This window comes from Dunckerocampus dactyliophorus, chromosome 4 (genome assembly GCF_027744805.1).
Source record: "Dunckerocampus dactyliophorus isolate RoL2022-P2 chromosome 4, RoL_Ddac_1.1, whole genome shotgun sequence".
In the NCBI taxonomy this organism is placed as follows: Eukaryota; Metazoa; Chordata; class Actinopteri; order Syngnathiformes; family Syngnathidae; genus Dunckerocampus; species Dunckerocampus dactyliophorus.
Window position 1 is genome coordinate 9,828,185 of NC_072822.1, and position 17,676 is coordinate 9,845,860.

The window sequence follows — 17,676 nt, forward strand, 5'->3', positions numbered from 1 at the left end:
TTTTGCAGTGCGCATAGAGCTGTGTGTGCCACTTACTGGCAGTCAAAAAAAACATACACAATTTTTTGGGTGTGTTTTCAGTGAATGTTTTTGTGTAATTGTTGTGAATGTCACTTTATTGGCTTTGCTGCGAGTTCGTGGCTGCATGTATTGAATCGTGGCTTGAATCTGGTTCCTGGAAGGTGTTGATTTGGTGCTTGAGAAAGTGTCAAGGACAATGTAGCTGTCTTTGACCACATGATCATTTATTAACAAGTATTTTCCATACTACAGCAGCAACAAAACCAACATTGTAATAACAATTAGGAACAAAGTGCTCAGCCAGCATTAACACTGCTGATTAGTTAATTGTAAACAACAGTACGGAAGAGTAATCACGTATACAGCCACTATAGAGACTCTGCTGTTAATTGAATAATGCGATAATTAGGAGTTTTTGTTGTTTCCTGGGAGCAACGAGCAGTTCCATCCTCAACTGAAGTTGGACAGTTAGTGATGTAGAATATTTGCACCAGCTCAATCTCTCGCCTCAGCCTGGCTAATTTCTAGATTGCACAGTGTGACTGAACAGTTTTACAGAGAACAAATCAGCAGGAACATGGTGGGAAAGGCCAAAGTGTCAAAAACTGAGGGATCACATCCAGTCAAAACAAGAATGTCTGCTTTTCATACAGGGACTGTTTCAAACAGAAAAGCCAAAATAATATGGTGGCATATTACAGGTGAAGAAACAGATTAAATGAGTGTGAATTGACTCAAAAAATCATGCCTGAGACACAGTGACCTGGCATCCTCACCGGACAGAACATTAAATACACCTGGAAAATTGAAAGCGATTAAAAACAAGATCTCTATCAAAATGTCTTCCTTTACAACGATGATAATGTTCATTTTTTACTGTCAGAGATGTAGTCATTAACAACATGTTGACTGTTGTGGTTGTAGTTTTCAGTGTAGTACTGTACTGCACAGGATTTCCATTACATGGAATTGATTGCGGCGGCCTGCTGCTACAAAATAAAAGCCGCCATACCTTAAAAATGATTTTTTAAGGTGACCAAAACACAACATACACTGTCAGCAAATGCAATCGGACCAAGAAAATGGTTAGCAACACCCAACAGAAACTGCGTGAAAATCAGTTGTTTTTTTTTTAAAAAGACAAACGTCAGCCCAGATGCATAGATACAGCAGTTAAACATACCTAGCTTTTAATTTTACAGTTATAGTGGGTGAAGTTGTCAAAAACTGTCAGTTGGTAAAAATCTGCCAAAGAAAGGAAAGTCCCACAGCTGAAAACGACCCGGAAGACGATGTTTTCAACCCGTGAGGTTGACTGACAACGTACACGTCACATATGCTATCCAATCGAGACCACCAATTTTTTATTTTTTTTTTGGTCCGGACCAGAGTGTGAACACACCTAAAATCATGTTTCCCTGGGGGTTTACGATGTTCTTGTGTGTTGCCTCTTGATTGCCGAGCTCTCGGGGCAGCCAGTCAGATGATGTCTCCTTCACTTAAGTGACAAGGTTAGCAAGTTGCTTTTGTGCCATAACAGCAGTAACAGTAATAATAAGTCCATCACATATTCCTAACATGCATCCCACTCATTAAAATCTTGCCTCCAGTTGAAGCACTGCCATAGGACCAGCTCCCCGATGACTGTTACACATGCAGATTGTCAAATCCTGTACATCTGCCTGTACGATATAAACAGAGGGCTCGGATGAACAGACTTACATTGAACCAACATCCATCTGCAGTGTTCCCACACATTTGATTCATGTGCGACTAAGGGGGATGAGTCATGTGTGAGACACAGTATTAATAGGTGCAACGGGTCTCACTGTTTAGACGCCACTTTCCAGAAATCAGCTAATGTTTAATTAAAATTTTTGAAAAAGGGTCACCAGATTGGCTTAAGGAGTAACATGGGTTAAAATATAATTGAAAAATGCCACCTTACAAAACTAAAAACAACAACATGACACCAAAACAAGCCTACCACTACAATTCCCCACTGATAGCACCACATTTGCAACGTCTTAATTCTGTAGTAACATCTAAAGAGCAATCATTTATTTTTATTTACTGCAAAAAAAATATATCCAACAGTGTTGACGTCCTCTTGCTCCTTACTAATGTTTTGTTGTGTCCAGAGCAAACACTCACTATTCAATGACCAGGCAACAGCCACAGTTGGTAAGTGGCTGCCTCAAAACACAAGGAGTAATCGCAGACATTGCACAATTGAGCACGCACTCAATGCAAGCGAACCTTTCTGAATTAAAGACTCGAGCATTTGGGAATGTTCTTACCGTGTAAAGCCCAATCCTGCACAAGGCAAGGGAGAGCTGCATGCGCTCCGACATTGCGCTCAGCAACAGGCGTAACCCGCGGCAACAAGCAAGCCAAGCCTCCCCGCGTGAGTGAATGGATGGAAGGAGGCGGATCGGGAGTAGCTGAGATAAACGGTTCCAGGTCAATGACAGGAGCCTGGTGCTTCGCTGCCTCGCTGAGGGGATTTGACAGAAGGGCAGTGATACTCGTGTTGTGTTTACCCACGATATTCATTCATGAGAACTAAAAAAAAAAAACTATAGTCACAAGGATCAGTGAGCTTGGGGAAGAGATTAGTTTGTGTGGATCTCTTACCACAGTGATTAAGGGCTCAGTGACAACTAGAGATCCAGAATAAGACCACAAATTGGATTAGTCACCATTACACACCCACACACTATGCCCATACAGTAAACGGGCTTCAAGTATGAAAATACTGCACTTTGTGTATGCGTGGGTAAGAGAATGGAGGAAGGAGCCGACCACTGGACCTTGCAGCAGACATGGGGGTGTTTTTTTGGAGACTTTGGTGGAGGTCAGCATGTCAGGGAGGACTGTGAGTCAGCTGTGATGTCTCGTAATAGTCGCCACTACTGCCTGCTGAATGGACACTTCTAAGAAATGCCCGACTGTCCTAATGTAACTCTTTATATACTCTATATAACGTCTTTTTTTCACTTGAATAATGATGTGGAAAGTCGAAAGGAAAACATACCTCTCTGACCACATGTTCATTTATTAAGTAAGACAACTTACACAACACAGTGGCAACAGAACCAATGTTGTAACAGTGCTAAGGAGCCATGGTTTCGATCAGTCCTTGCCAATAATAAGGGAACTATGCAGAGAAGTGTTATTTTTAATTGTATTATTCTTTGTAATTTTTGTAACTTTATAAAGACAACTACACCAAGGCAAGTAACTGCATACTGTATCATATTCAGTGTCATTATTTTAAAAGCACAGTATGAACAGTGGGAGTTGTTGAACATATATACATATACATATATATACACACACACACACACACACACACACACACACACACACACAAGTCTTCCCATTGATGGTAACACTGTATGCCACACTCCAGTTCTGTCGGCATGGCTTGACAAGCTCCACATTTACACCACCAAATCATGCCTGTGTAATGACTTGCCCCCCATCTGCTACCTTCGAAGTTACACTCTCTCTGCTTGTGGACCTCAGCTTCTAAAATCCGTAGCTCATTCTCCGTAAATTGAGGCTAAAAAGATAAGGTTCTGGATCCTCGTTTGTCCAAAAGTAGTCGTCGGCGGCTGCCATGATTAGTAGTAACAAACAGACACGCGCTTGACATGCTGCTGTTGTTGACGGAAATAGCACTAGATGTGAAATCAATGCAACCAGTAAAGAAGTTGCAATGCTTAATCAAAATACAGCAAAATAATGTAAGTCTTGAATGTACATGTGAACATGAATGTACCCGTTACTGCATGGTCACAGCATGTATAAATAACGATAAAATGTTGTTGTAAAATCCACATGAATAAAACAACAGCCACTGCTTCTCGGGAGTTTTTCAAGACAGGTGGGGGCCCCCAGTTAGACCAGAAAGAAATGACGTAGGAGACTTCCTAATTGGGATGATTGAAAGCCAGCAACCCTTGAAAAGGTATGATGATCATCAAGACAGTTCAGGTGAGGAAAGACTCCAGCACTCATTTGCTTTAGTGTGTATACTGTTTTCCCCAGCAGGTTAGCATAGCATTGGCTTGTGTGTATATACACGTGTTTATGAAAAGTGCTGCAGACCAAAGGTGTTCCCTGTCTTTTCATTGGCTACTTCAGCCATGCTCAAGGTAAACCTGCCTCTGGCCAAGTATGAATTTAAGTCTTGATCTAGACCCGGATTAGCTGTAGTCTCCCTTCAAGAAAGGAGATGATTTAACTCAAGACTAGGACAAGTCTGACACTATTTTAATCCATGTCTGAGAAAGCCGTTTCAGTAAATCCCGGTTTCCAATGTGATTTAGTCTGCAACTAGGGCTTAATCCCTGTACGGGAAACCGGGCCTTAGAATTTGACCTCCAAGTCAAATCTCCTGCTGATTATTCATTCAGAATGCATGGAAACGTACACAATGTACTGTTAAATTCAATACATACTGTATATGTGGTCAACTTATTTTCACATTTGCATGACAGTTCAGAAAGTTTAAAGGTTACTAAAAAAGTGCCTGCGCCAGAGGTCTTCCAAGTGTGGCACATTGAGCCTCTCCTCAGAGAATATAATACAATTTACTCTCTCACTGTATGAATGAAATGCAGTCATTGTGCCTTTAAACACAACTGTAACTTAGCAGAGCTGGAGCTTTATTTTTGTCAAACTTTGAAAGCCACTGAGCTACACAGCTAATTAAGACTTGATGATGGTGGTACCAGTTTAGTCTTATGGGCAAATGAGTTGGGAAATACAGTACAAAGAAATTAGAAGGTCAACCAGCGTCGCTAAATAAACTTTGTTCAATCTTTAAGATTCATTGTGTCATACAAGGAACAGCAATGTGGCTAAAATATAAAACTTCTTGACAGCATTTAGCTCCCATACCAGTTTTCCACTATTGCTGTTTATATTTAAACTGATATGTTATCCATTTATTGCAGGCTGTCTCAAAGAGACGACAGATGGATTACTGAGTAGGTTTGGGTTTTCATGTGTTTCATCCTGGGAGAGATACAGAAATGAAACGTGGAAATCATTTTGCAACAGATGTGCACATACAGTCAAAGTCACTGTCACCAAGTCAAATGAAATTAAAAAATATTCATCGTAACTGTTTTTGGCACAAAATGTTTTCCACCCCATGTTTCCATTTGTCTAGCGCAAGCTCATTGTGGCGAGGTGTCCAACTCTCAGATGACCCCATGTTTAGTTATCAGAACCATGATGGTTTTGACAACAAGCTTTGGCATTTTACGCTCCATTAAAAGACCACAGAAAATTGATGTTTTTAGTATTTGCTGAAAGAAAGAGCTGTGGATTTAGGGAAAAACATGCGCAGAAACAAATAATAGATCATCCCCACTTTTCAAAAGCTTAGCCTTAGGGCAGAAAATAGTCCTCCGGCCAGAACCCGGCACAAATAATGCAATCAATTGGATGCAGTATAAATAAAGCACGAAAACATTCCAGAGTCAAACGTCAGGGGAAGTCGTGCTGCACAATGTAGAGGAATTAACATTGTCATAGCCTGGCTCCCTCCCACTCACACAAGTGCAATTTGTCCAGTCTGTCCAAGTCTGCTGCCAGTTTGTGTCCAACCGCTTGGTGGACTTGTAATTTAGGAAGGGGCTGTATCATGGCAACAGTTAGCAGCAAATTCCTTTCTCAGCACTGCCGTGTTGTGTGGTCCTTTTTAACGCTGTGCTGACCATGCACAAGTGAAGCACCTTAAACAGGCTCCATTTCTTTGCGACACGGGTTACTGTTCACACAAGCTATTATCCAAATTCAGTCTTGTGCCAAACATTATCGAAATGTCTGAACACAACATAAGATAACCATGATTTGCTTGATAGTGGCTTTTCAAGAGTGTGAGGGGCTTTGGGTTGTGTGCCAGGTTTCCAATGTGGCACAGCAGGAAAAGGAGATCCATTGAGGTTGTGACCTCTGAGGCTCGCCAGTGCACTTTACAGCTGTGCTCTCCAAAGACAGCCTCCCTCACGATTTTGTGTGATTTTTCATGTCTTTTGTGTGCCTGATGTACATGCTTAGATCATCAGTTTATTCTGTGACTAGTGGGTCAAATCAATAATCTGATGCATATGCTAAGATTGTTTTACTCCCAATGTATAAACATACAATGTAAATATGTTTTGGGGGTGTAAAATCACCTTGAGTGAGCATGCAGGTCTGCATACCACGGCTTATTAAATCATGTGGCATTTGACCTGGCATTGAATAAATTATGCCAGACATGCCAGATGCTTGACTACCATATTTTAGTAGACATCAACTAATCTTAAAACTAGTCACTTGGCATGCTTGTCCTTTGGGTGCCAAGCGACTGACCCTTGAAATCCAAATGAGAAATGCCAACATCATCTTGTTAAAAAGGTCTTCAGCTTTGAAATAGACAGAGGTGACAGACAAGTTGTTGTCTTGGGTACAATGCAATGCTCAGGGGCACAAAAAGAAACATTAGCAAATATTTGCTCAGGGTCTGTTGGGGTCTCAGCTGGTAGTCACCTTAATTACTTCATGTTGCCAGTGTTTTGACACCTTTTTTATCGTGCGTTGCGGTGCTTCTGTCTCAGCTTTGAAAATGTACCAGACTGAAGAATTAATCGAATAATTGTGTGTTGCTTTAAAGCCTATAAAATGAGATGAGCAGTCCAGCAATTGTATAGCGTGTCAATCATGACAGAGGATACTCTCTCCTGCACAGTTGTCATAAAACAGGTTTTGTACGCAAAATAAAGATCCCACATTATTTCCAATTTGTCCAAAGGAGATGTAGGCTTGTTGGTCTGGAGGAGTGGAGTATCTGCAGCTGACCTACATTCCAATGGAGATGTAACAGTGTGCTATCATCACCATGAGGTTTATTTACAAAGATGTGAAGATTACCAGAAACAACACTGTGATGCTTTTTCCAGTCAACGGAAACCTGCCAGGGGTAAGTTGTTTGATTAAACCTTATTACTTCCAAAATGGGATATGGAAGAACTGATTACATTTGCGGGGGTGATCCAAAATTCAAAATTTTCCCGAAATTCACCCTTTTCCTTCCAACTAATGATTACCTGCTACTACTGCCCCATTTCTCAACCAATTCACCATCATCAAACATCAACGTTTTGGGGGGGTTGGGGGGGGTTGTCCTGTGACACATTCTAAAAATATAATTTAACAAGAAAACAAAATAAAAATACAACAGCAAAAATTGACAAATCTGCAGAAATTTTACAAGAACAACATCAATATATATATATACACAGTATATATATATATATATATATATATACAGTATATATATATATATAAGTATATCAAAGTAGTAATCTAACCCAAAAAAAGCCATAATGTCGTTATGAGAATAGTGTTGTAAAATTATGAAGAAAAATACCACTATCATTTTAGTAGCTTAAAGTTGAAATATTAAAGACGTTATTTTTTTTTTATTAAAGTCGTCGTAGGTAATACAATCAAAATATGATGGGAATAAAGTCCTAATTACAAGAAATTGAAATAATTGGGGAAAAAAACTGTAGAAATGAAAAAAAAACCTACTGTAATTTTACAAAAATATTAGGTAAAATATTACAAAAAAAAATTGAGAAAAACGGTTGTATTCTAACAAAAAAAGTCGCAATTTTACAAGAATAAACTTGAGGGAAACTATGAGGGAAAATAATTTACTAACATTGAGTTGAAATGTTAAAGAAATTCTTGGAAAATTAGGTTGAGGGAAAAATTATAATATGGGAATAAAGGCAAAATATTATGGGAATAAAGTCATAATATTACAAGAAGAAATACTTTTTTTTTTTAAGAATAAAGTTGAAATATTTGGAGAAAAAAAAATTCAAAATGAGAAAAAAGAGCAGAAGTGAAGTCGATACTAATAATAGGCTTTTTCACCTATATCCTAAAGCTGAGATGCATTTTTTTCTTGAGATATATACACACTCCTGATCAAAATCTTAAGACCAGTTGAAAAATTGCTAGAATTTGCATTTTGCACATTTGGATCTTAATGAGGTTTTAAGTAGAGCTACAATATGGCAAGAAGGGGGAGTGAGACAAAAAGCACTGTGAAAAAGTCATTTATTGAAAACAACAATGAAACTGAAATAGGCTGTTTATCAGCTGATCAAAAGTTTAAGACCACAGGCTATAAAAGCCAAAATCTGCTCAAAATTGTAATTTTCTGTCAGGCATTCACACTGTCCTACCCTCCTGATGGCTAAAGCTGAGAAGCTTTCTCTTTTTGAATGTGGTCGGATTATGGAGCTGCATAAGCAAGGCCTCTCGCAGCGTGCCATTGCTGCTGAGGTTAGGAGCAGTAAAACAGTCATTCTACATTTTTTAAAGATCCTGAGCATTATGGAACAAAAAAGTCAAGTGGTACACCCAAACAAAAAAAAAAAAAAAATCACACCTGCGCTGCGCCACGCCACGCCACAAATTAAGGCCCTTACTGGTGCCGACTGCAGCGCAATAACCCGGACACGGCATCTGCGGGGAAAAGGGATTAAAAAACAAAAACGAATTCAAAGACTTCGTCTCCTTCAACGCCACAAAACTGCCCGTTTAGACTTTGCCAGGGAGCATCAAACATGGGACATTGAAAGGTGGAAAAAGGTTTTATTCTCTGAGGAGAAAAAATGTAACCTTGACGGTCCAGATGGCTTCCAACGTTACTGGCATGACAAGGAGATCCCACCTGAGATGTTTTCTACCCGGCAGAGTAGAGGGGGGTCCATCATGATCTGGGGCTTTTTCATTCAGTGGAACACTGGAGCTTCAGGTCGTGCAGGGTCGTCAAACGGAGGCTGCTTATGTGCAGATGTTGCAGCGGGCATCCCTCATGACTGAGGGCCCTCGTCTGTGTGGTAACAGCTGGGTTCTTCAACAGGACAACACTGCAGTTCACAATGCTCGCTTGACCAAGGACTTCTTCAGGGAGAATAACATCACTCTTTTGGACCATCCTGCATGTTCCCCTTATTTAAATCCCATAGAGAACATTTGGGGATGGATGGCAAGGGAAGTTTATAAAAATGGCCATCAGTTCCAGACAGTTGATGCCCTTGGTGAAGCTATCTTCACCACTTGGAGCAATGTTCCCACTAGACTCCTGCAAACACTCGCATCAAGCATTCCCAAAGCAATTGTTGAAGTGATTAACAAGAACCATGGAGCTACTCATTACTGAGTCCTACTGACAAAATTTTTGTTCTGGTTTGGAGAGTTTGTTATTTTTTGAGCACTCCCCCTTCTTGTTTTTGCATATTGTAGCTCTACTTAAAACCTCATTAAGATCCAAATGTGCAAAATGCAAATTCTAGCAATTTTTCGACTGGTCTTAAGATTTTGATCAGGAGTGTATAACTTCTTAGCATACCTACATGTGTTGCTTGACAAAATATCAAAGTGGCCCTTGCATCCTTTCATTTTTCACTATGTGGCCCTCGTTGAAAAAAGTTTGGACAGCCCTGGTGTACTCTTTTGAACCACTTCACACAAAAGAGGGAAACATGGCAAAACATGCATTATTGCTATTATGCTATTATTTTTCTGACAAATACACCACATGGTGGCGCTGTTATTAAACCCCAAAGCTTGACCCCATAAGTCGGATTGACTTGAAATTTCTCACAAAGATCATTGTGCTTTACAAAACACCCATCGTAACTTTAGCCGAATCACCATAAAATACAGTCATGGAAAAAATGATTACACCAACCTCGTTTCTTCGGCTCATTTTAATGCCTGATACAACTAAAGGTACCTTTGTTTGGACAAATATACAGTGACAACAAAAATAGCTCAGAAGAGTTAAGTTTTTTGGCAGTACAATGCTATAGCTATTCATGTAAGAACTTAAGTGATTTTGGTTATTATCAAGAAAACCATGGAAGTTGCTAGATATCAGCTTAAGGGCGGTGTGATCATTTTTTCCCATGACTGTATGGTAGGCCAACACACATTAAGGGGACTGACAAGCATGTGTGTAAAATGTGAGCAAGATTGGTTGAAAAACATCAAGCAAAACTTCTACAGGTATGCCCATAAGTCCTTGACCATTTGTCTAATGATTGCAACATTCTGAGGATATCTGTATTTCATGTATGCTAGTATGTCTTCCAACACATTTTGACCACAACCCATAGACAGCACCACAAATGGAATTTCAGTCATATCAACGACTCCTCACAAAACCATACTACATAACTGTAGAGGCCAATAAACAACAGTTATCGGACACTGACGTCCATTCGGGTTGAGAGGCCTTGTTAGAGAGCTGATAACGCTGGGTGGGGAAGTTCCTCTGCTTTTCACACACTACACCATCCCTCCACCCCCTCTTGAAAGATGACAACACAATGTCTGTGTATTATTTTCCCACTACTTCCTGTCTATTGTTGCACTGTTTCAGCAGCACTCATCCCATCATAAGCAACACCCTAATCCCCCGCCCTTCCAGGCTAAAGCTGCTGGTGCCTGACGAGCACCGTAATGACTCTTTTCCACCACAGGTATTAAAGAGGACAGACGTCAATGAAGGACAACTTCAATACGTCCATGAAGTGGACCATCATGTCACAATCGCCACTAAGTGCACTTTAGCCAGCGTTCACACTTGTTACGTTTGGTTGGATTTATACAAACTCTGGCGCGCTTCCTCTGATAGTGCGGTTTGTTTGGTCAAGCGTGAACTCAATCATCCAAACCCTGGTGCACACCAAAGAAGCAGTCTAAAACTTCTTGAAAGTTGAGTCTCAGTCCGCTCGCAAGCAAACTATAGTGCAGTCCGGCTCACTTGACCTCAAATGTGAATGCTTTTTGGACCAAAGACACTGACCAGCATTAATATTGCAACTATGAAAGGAATACGTCTGAAGAACTGTCCCAGCTCTGCTCCTGTATGTGTGGCAGAGTACTCTTTAAATGTACATTTTAGAAGATTTTTATGCAATCTGAGAACCTGGTAGACAGCATTTTTTGGTTTCAGATATTTGAGTTTGTCACGAAACACGTAACAAAAGCTGCCCAATCCTGTCCTTACTTTATGCATTGCCAAATACCAGTGTGGACACTAAGCAAACTGTACAATTGTGCACCTAAGTATTTTGTAATGTTTGGTCCAGACCAGAGTAGGCCTACTGAACAACAAGTGTGAAGGCAGCCTGTCCAGCGACAGTTGTTGACATATAAACACCAGTGGTTAGTTATTTAGCACATTAGCATCAGTACAACACACCTGGGCTTGTGACACCTCATTTAGAAGACAAAGGCGTCATTGGTGGGGAGAAATGGCAACAATACTACACTTTTGACAATATTTCTTACCAGATAATCCATGTACAATCGTCGGACAGTCCCAGCAACTCGAAGAGACTTTAAAATAGTCACGTTATAGCTCCGGCGAGTCCAAAACTGTTGAAAAAACAAACGTCTGGCAACACGTCGCTTTGTATTCCCCGCCTTCCTTGCAGCCACAGTGGGATATAAAAACAGCCTTTAGTGGGCTAGCACTCGGTGGGTTCTCTTTCAGCGTCTCCTCCGCCAGAACAAGACCGAAGCGAGGCAGCGACGTCCTGGGTCGATGTGCAGGGAGTAAAACTGTCCGGAGTGAGGTCTTTTTTCTGTCTAAAATGCCCACTCGCCCGCCGCTCACTTGCAGTTTTTGTCACACACCATAACAGTTCAGTTCAGCGCTGCCTTCAGGAAACTAGCGAAGCCTCGGTGGTGACGTCACGTACGTCGGCGTGCTCACGTAGCGTGGTCATGTGACCAAACACATGGCGAAGCCTCGTAAAATACAGTTGCTGTAATGAATCTATGACGAATGTATAGGCAAATTGTACGATACAACGTTATGATACATTTACAATGATAATGCACATAGTAATAACAGTGCGTTATTGCTGAATTGTATTTATTTCAAAATATTTTTACAGAATATAATGACTATCCTACATTGCTGAATTATTGCAATTATATTACACCATGTAATAACAACATAATAACACTATTAGAATGAGAATCATACCTTGCAATTATTATGAGCATATTAGTAGTATTATTATTAGTTGGTGGACAGAGTGGTATTTCAGGGGTGAATGAGGTTTATTGGATTAACACAAGATTAGCAATATGCATCAAAACAAAATTAGACAGGTGCAGAAATTTGGGCACCCCTGTCATTTTGTTGATTTGAAAACCTCCATCCACCTAGCAGTGGTTATTTGGTGATCTCATTAAGCCTTGAATTTCATAGACAGGTGCATTCAATCATCTCATCAAAGGTACTTAATATGGCCGGTGTCATGTTCTGTGTTCTGCTCTGCTGCCCTCTGTCGTTTATTTGTTGCAGCACATCCCTGAACATGACCCAGCCCTAATTACACACACCTGCAGCTCATTACCACCGGCCTACTTAAGCTCCAGCCAAACTCCAGACCGGTGCCAGATTGTACTCGTTGACTCCTTGACAACCTGCTCTCCGTACCTGCTCCTTACCCTGCTCTCTGGCTCCCCGGCTCCCCGCTTACCTGTACCTACCTGCTAGCCTTGTTTGTGATCTTCTCCTGTAAGGTTTGCCTGCAGTGTATTTTTGTTATTTCTAGTTTTTTCCTAACAGCCTTTTGCTGTTAGTGTTTTTTGTTATGGACTCTTACCTTGTTGGATTTTCCTTATTTGTACTTTGTATTTTTGCTTTGGACTCTTTTGTGTATTAAATTGTTCTTTTGTACTTTCTGCCTCCCTTGTCTGCATTTGGGATCCTAAAAAACTCGCCGTGTTCCACGGCCTCCCATGACAGAACAATCTGGCCAGAACATGGATCCCGCAGACATGGAACAATTCCGAAAAGCCCTGATACACCAAGGACACATGGTGGGAAGCCATGAGAAGTCGCTCCAAGGGATCCTGGAAGCCATTTCTGTTCTCTCTGCTAACATGGAAGCATTAAATCAACGACTGGGATGTTCCGCTCCGATTCCGCCACCAGAGGTCGGTACAACCACTACCATGAGTGATTCCGCTGCTGCCACAGCTGCAAGCACACCTGCTGCTCATCAAGCTCGTGAGCCCATTATCCCTCACCCCCCTCGCTTCTCTGGTGACTCTGATTCCTGTAACCAGTTTCTACATCAATGTTCGTTGGTTTTTGATCAACAACCTACATCTTGCTCCTCTGATCAAGCTAAAGTAGCCTTCATAATGAGCTTGCTTGCGGGTAGAGCTGCCACTTGGGCCCTGGCCATAAGTACTTCTATGCCCGCCATCCGTACCTCCTTACCATTATTTTTAGAGGAGATAAGAAGGGTGTTTCATCACCCTATCCGGGGTTTAGAAGCCACCAATCGCCTGTTGGACTTAAAACAAAGAGGGCAATCTGTGGCCGAGTTTTCCATTGACTTCCGTGTGCTCGCAGCAGCAAGCGGATATCCCGATACCGTGCTCCGTGGTATCTTCCGGAGGGCTCTTAGTGCCTGCATTAAGGATGAGCTAATAGCCAAGGATAATACTACATCGCTTGATGACTTGATAAACTTAGCGATTTGTTTAGACAACCGAGTAAAGGAGAGAATCAGGGATTATGCAGAGGAGGGATACCAGGTTCATACACCGATACCACATTCGCCCACGGAGCAGAGGAGGACTCACCCCATCAAGGTTGATGGTGATACGGAGGTTCCAATGCAGCTGGGAGGACGACGACTAGCCGCCGAGGAGAGAGCCCGTCGCCTGAACCTGTGCCTGTATTGCGGTAACCCAGGTCATCGGCTTCTTCAATGCCCCATCCGTCCAGTTCGTCGCCAAGGGTCGACTCCAGGAGCACCATCGGCACAACTATCGCTATCCAGTATCGATCCTCCCGTCACCAGCAGCCAGTCCTCAGCTGGTATTTGTGAGTACCCCCAGGAAGTGATCGACACAGACAATGAGTCCCTGAGACGTCTCCAGGTCAAGGGGATTATTACAGGGGGGGGCAGAAATGTGACTGTAACCGCACTAGTTGACTCCGGTGCCGATGACTGCTTTTTGGATACGTCATTCGTTGAGAAACATAATATCCCAGTGATTAAGCTATCCTCTCCAAAGGAGGTTCTGTCTTTAGATGGACGTCTTCTAGCAGTAGTCACGTATCAGACCGAACCTCTTTCTCTGCAATTGTCGGGTAATCACTCAGAGAGGATTAGCTTCTTTATTATGCCTTCCCAAGCAGCTCCACTAGTGTTAGGGTTACCGTGGCTCAAACTCCACAATCCTGCCGTAGATTGGACTAAGATGAACATAGTCAACTGGAGTATGTTCTGCCACGCTAACTGCCTTAGGTCTGCCATTTCCGAGGTTTCCGTTAAACCACTTCCTGTAGAGGAGATTAACCTCACCAATGTGCCTGAGGAATATCATTATTTGAAACAAGTATTTAGTAAGGATCGTGCACAGACACTTCCACCTCATAGACCGTATGATTGCTCGATAGAATTACTAGCCAACACCACATTACCCAGCGCTAAGCTCTATAATATTTCTGGGCCGGAACAAAAGGCTCTTAAGGACTATATCTCTGCCTCGCTAGCTTCCGGTCTCATCCGTCCTTCTTCCTCTCCTCTCGGTGCGGGTTTCTTTTTTGTTGCCAAGAAGGACAAGTCCTTGCGCCCCTGTATCGATTATCGGGGTTTGAACAGTATTACGGTACGTAATAGTTATTCGCTCCCTCTCATGGACTCTGCCTTTTCCGCTCTCCATTCGGCACGGATCTTTTCGAAACTGGACCTCCGTAATGCCTACCACTTAGTGCGCATTAAGGATGGAGACGAGTGGAAGACCGCGTTTAACACTCCGCTGGGGCACTTTGAGTATCTTGTCATGCCCTTCGGTCTTACTAACGCCCCAGCGGTGTTCCAGAATCTGATTAACGACGTTTTAAGCGATATGATTAATCTGTTTTGCTTCGTGTATCTTGATGATATTCTGATTTTCTCTAGGAATCTACAAGAACACACTACGCATGTCAAACTCGTTCTTCAACGCCTCCTTGAAAATAGGTTGTATGTTAAAGCTGAGAAGTGTGATTTCCACGCCACATCAGTGCCGTTCCTGGGGTACATCGTGGAGAAGGGTCAATTGCGTGCCGATCCCGCCAAGATTCAGGCGGTGGTCGAATGGCCAACTCCCAAATCAAGGAAGCACTTACAGAGGTTCCTAGGGTTCGCCAACTTCTACAGGCGATTTATCCGCAATTTCAGCAGTAAGGCAGGACCTCTGACTAGGCTTACATCTCTTAAGGTTCCGTTTGTGTGGACCCCAGAGGCAGAGACGGCTTTCTGTAATCTGAAATCGTTATTCACATCAGCACCTGTGCTCGTTCATCCTGATCCTAACCTGCAATTTTTTGTAGAGGTCGACGCATCGGATACGGGAGTGGGAGCCGTCCTGTCCCAGCGATCCTCGGTCGACCAGAGGCTGCACCCCTGCGCCTTCTTCTCTCGTCGCCTCACACAGGCTGAGAGCAACTATGATGTGGGTAACAGGGAGCTGCTGGCCATCGTTCTGGCGCTGCGGGAGTGGCGTCATTGGCTGGAGGGTGCTACACTTCCGTTCATAGTCATCACGGACCATAAGAACTTGTCATACATCCGCACCGCTCAAAGACTCAATTCTCGACAAGCCCGCTGGTCATTATTCCTCACCCGTTTCAATTTTTCAATCACTTACAGACCCGGTTCACGCAATGTCAAGCCCGATGCCCTATCAAGAGTCTTCAGCCCCACGGAGGAGGGAAAGGCACCAGAGACTATCATACCTGTGGCTCGAGTGTTGGGTGCACTCCAGTGGGAGGTGGAGAGGAAGGTGTCGGAAGCAACAGATGGGAGGAGACCACCAGAGGGCTGCCCCCCAGGAAGACTGTTCGTCCCAGAGGAGCTCAGGTCAGAGGTACTACTATGGGGTCACACGTCTAAAGTAACCTGCCACCCGGGACTCAAACGGACGTTATACGCACTGGCGCAAAGATTCTGGTGGCCTTCTATGGCGGCGGACGCCAAGGAGTTCGTCGTGGCCTGCTCTGTCTGTGCCAGGAGTAAGTCTTCAAACCGACCACCAGCCGGCCTGCTCCAACCATTACCCATCCCCGCCCGGCCCTGGTCTCACATATCCTTGGACTTCATTACCGGTTTACCTGCCTCTAGGGGGAACACAACAGTATTGAACATTGTGGACCGGTTTTCTAAGATGGCTCATTTCATTGCACTACCTGGACTACCTACATCCCTGGACACAGCTCGTCTGCTTGTGAGACACATTTTTCGTATTCACGGCATTCCCACGAACATCGTCTCAGACAGGGGCCCCCAGTTCACGTCCAGAGTCTGGAAGGCATTCTGCAAGATGCTGGGGGCCTCGGTCAGTCTTTCTTCCGGTCACCATCCCCAGACCAACGGCCAGACAGAGCGGGCCAACCAGGACCTGGAGGCTGCCCTTCGTTGCGTTTGTCACCGGCATCCATCTTCCTGGGCCCCCCACCTCCCCTGGGTGGAGTACGCACACAACACGCTTGTCAGCTCTGCCACAGGTATGTCACCCTTTAAGGTCGCTTACGGATATCAGCCCCCACTGTTCCCTTCACAGGAGGCGGAAGTTGCAGTGCCATCCGTGCAGATTCATCTACGCCGAGCCCGGAGGATTTGGAGAGAGACAGTCGCTGCACTAGGCCGCACGGCGGCACGAAATCGACGGCTGGCTGACGTCACAGGATCCCAGCTCCCTCTTATCAGGTTGGCGATGAGGTCTGGTTATCATCCAAGGACTTACCTTTAGCAGGGACTAATAGGAAGCTGGCGCCCAGATTTGTGGGTCCCTACACTGTGGACTCCATCATCAACCCCTCCTCCGTGAGACTCAAACTGCCATCCAGTCTCAAAGTACACCCAGTGTTCCACGTCTCCTGTCTCAAGCCTGTATCTACCAGTCACCTGTGCCCTCCGGTCGAGGCTCCGCCCCCGCCGCGCCTGATCGATGGCCACCCAGCCTACACTGTGAAGGCCATTTTGGACTCCCGAAGGAGGGGCAGAGGGTTCCAGTATCTGGTCGACTGGGAAGGTTATGGTCCTGAGGAGCGTTCATGGATCTCCCGCTCCCTTATCTTGGATCCGTCCCTCATTAGCGACTTCCACCGTCTCCATCCTGACAAGCCAGGTAAGCCGCCAGGCGGCGCCTTATAAGAGGGGGGCATACTGTCATGTTCTGTGTTCTGCTCTGCTGCCCTCTGTCGTTTATTTGTTGCAGCACATCCCTGAACATGACCCAGCCCTAATTACACACACCTGCAGCTCATTACCACCGGCCTACTTAAGCTCCAGCCAAACTCCAGACCGGTGCCAGATTGTACTCGTTGACTCCTTGACAACCTGCTCTCCGTACCTGCTCCTTACCCTGCTCTCTGGCTCCCCGGCTCCCCGCTTACCTGTACCTACCTGCTAGCCTTGTTTGTGATCTTCTCCTGTAAGGTTTGCCTGCAGTGTATTTTTATTTCTAGTTTTTTCCTAACAGCCTTTTGCTGTTAGTGTTTTTTGTTATGGACTCTTACCTTGTTGGATTTTCCTTATTTGT

At 43.7% G+C, this 17,676-nt stretch overlaps 1 protein-coding gene across 2 annotated transcripts in view; it reads right to left on the minus strand.

Moving 5' to 3' along the window:
• LOC129180247 (ADP-ribosylation factor-like protein 15) overlaps nt 1–11,801 on the minus strand; it is a 111,710-nt gene extending 99,909 nt beyond the window's left edge. The window contains exon 1 of one of the 2 annotated variants that reach the window (XM_054774516.1): nt 2,322–7,159. In XM_054774516.1, coding sequence (XP_054630491.1) covers nt 2,322–2,375 — 54 coding nt within the window. In that variant the 5' untranslated portion in view covers nt 2,376–7,159. Of the gene's footprint in view, nt 1–2,321; nt 7,160–11,403 lie in introns of those variants that run through there. The other variant, XM_054774517.1, reaches the window with a different exon arrangement.
• Between the last annotated feature and the right edge of the window lie 5,875 nt (nt 11,802–17,676).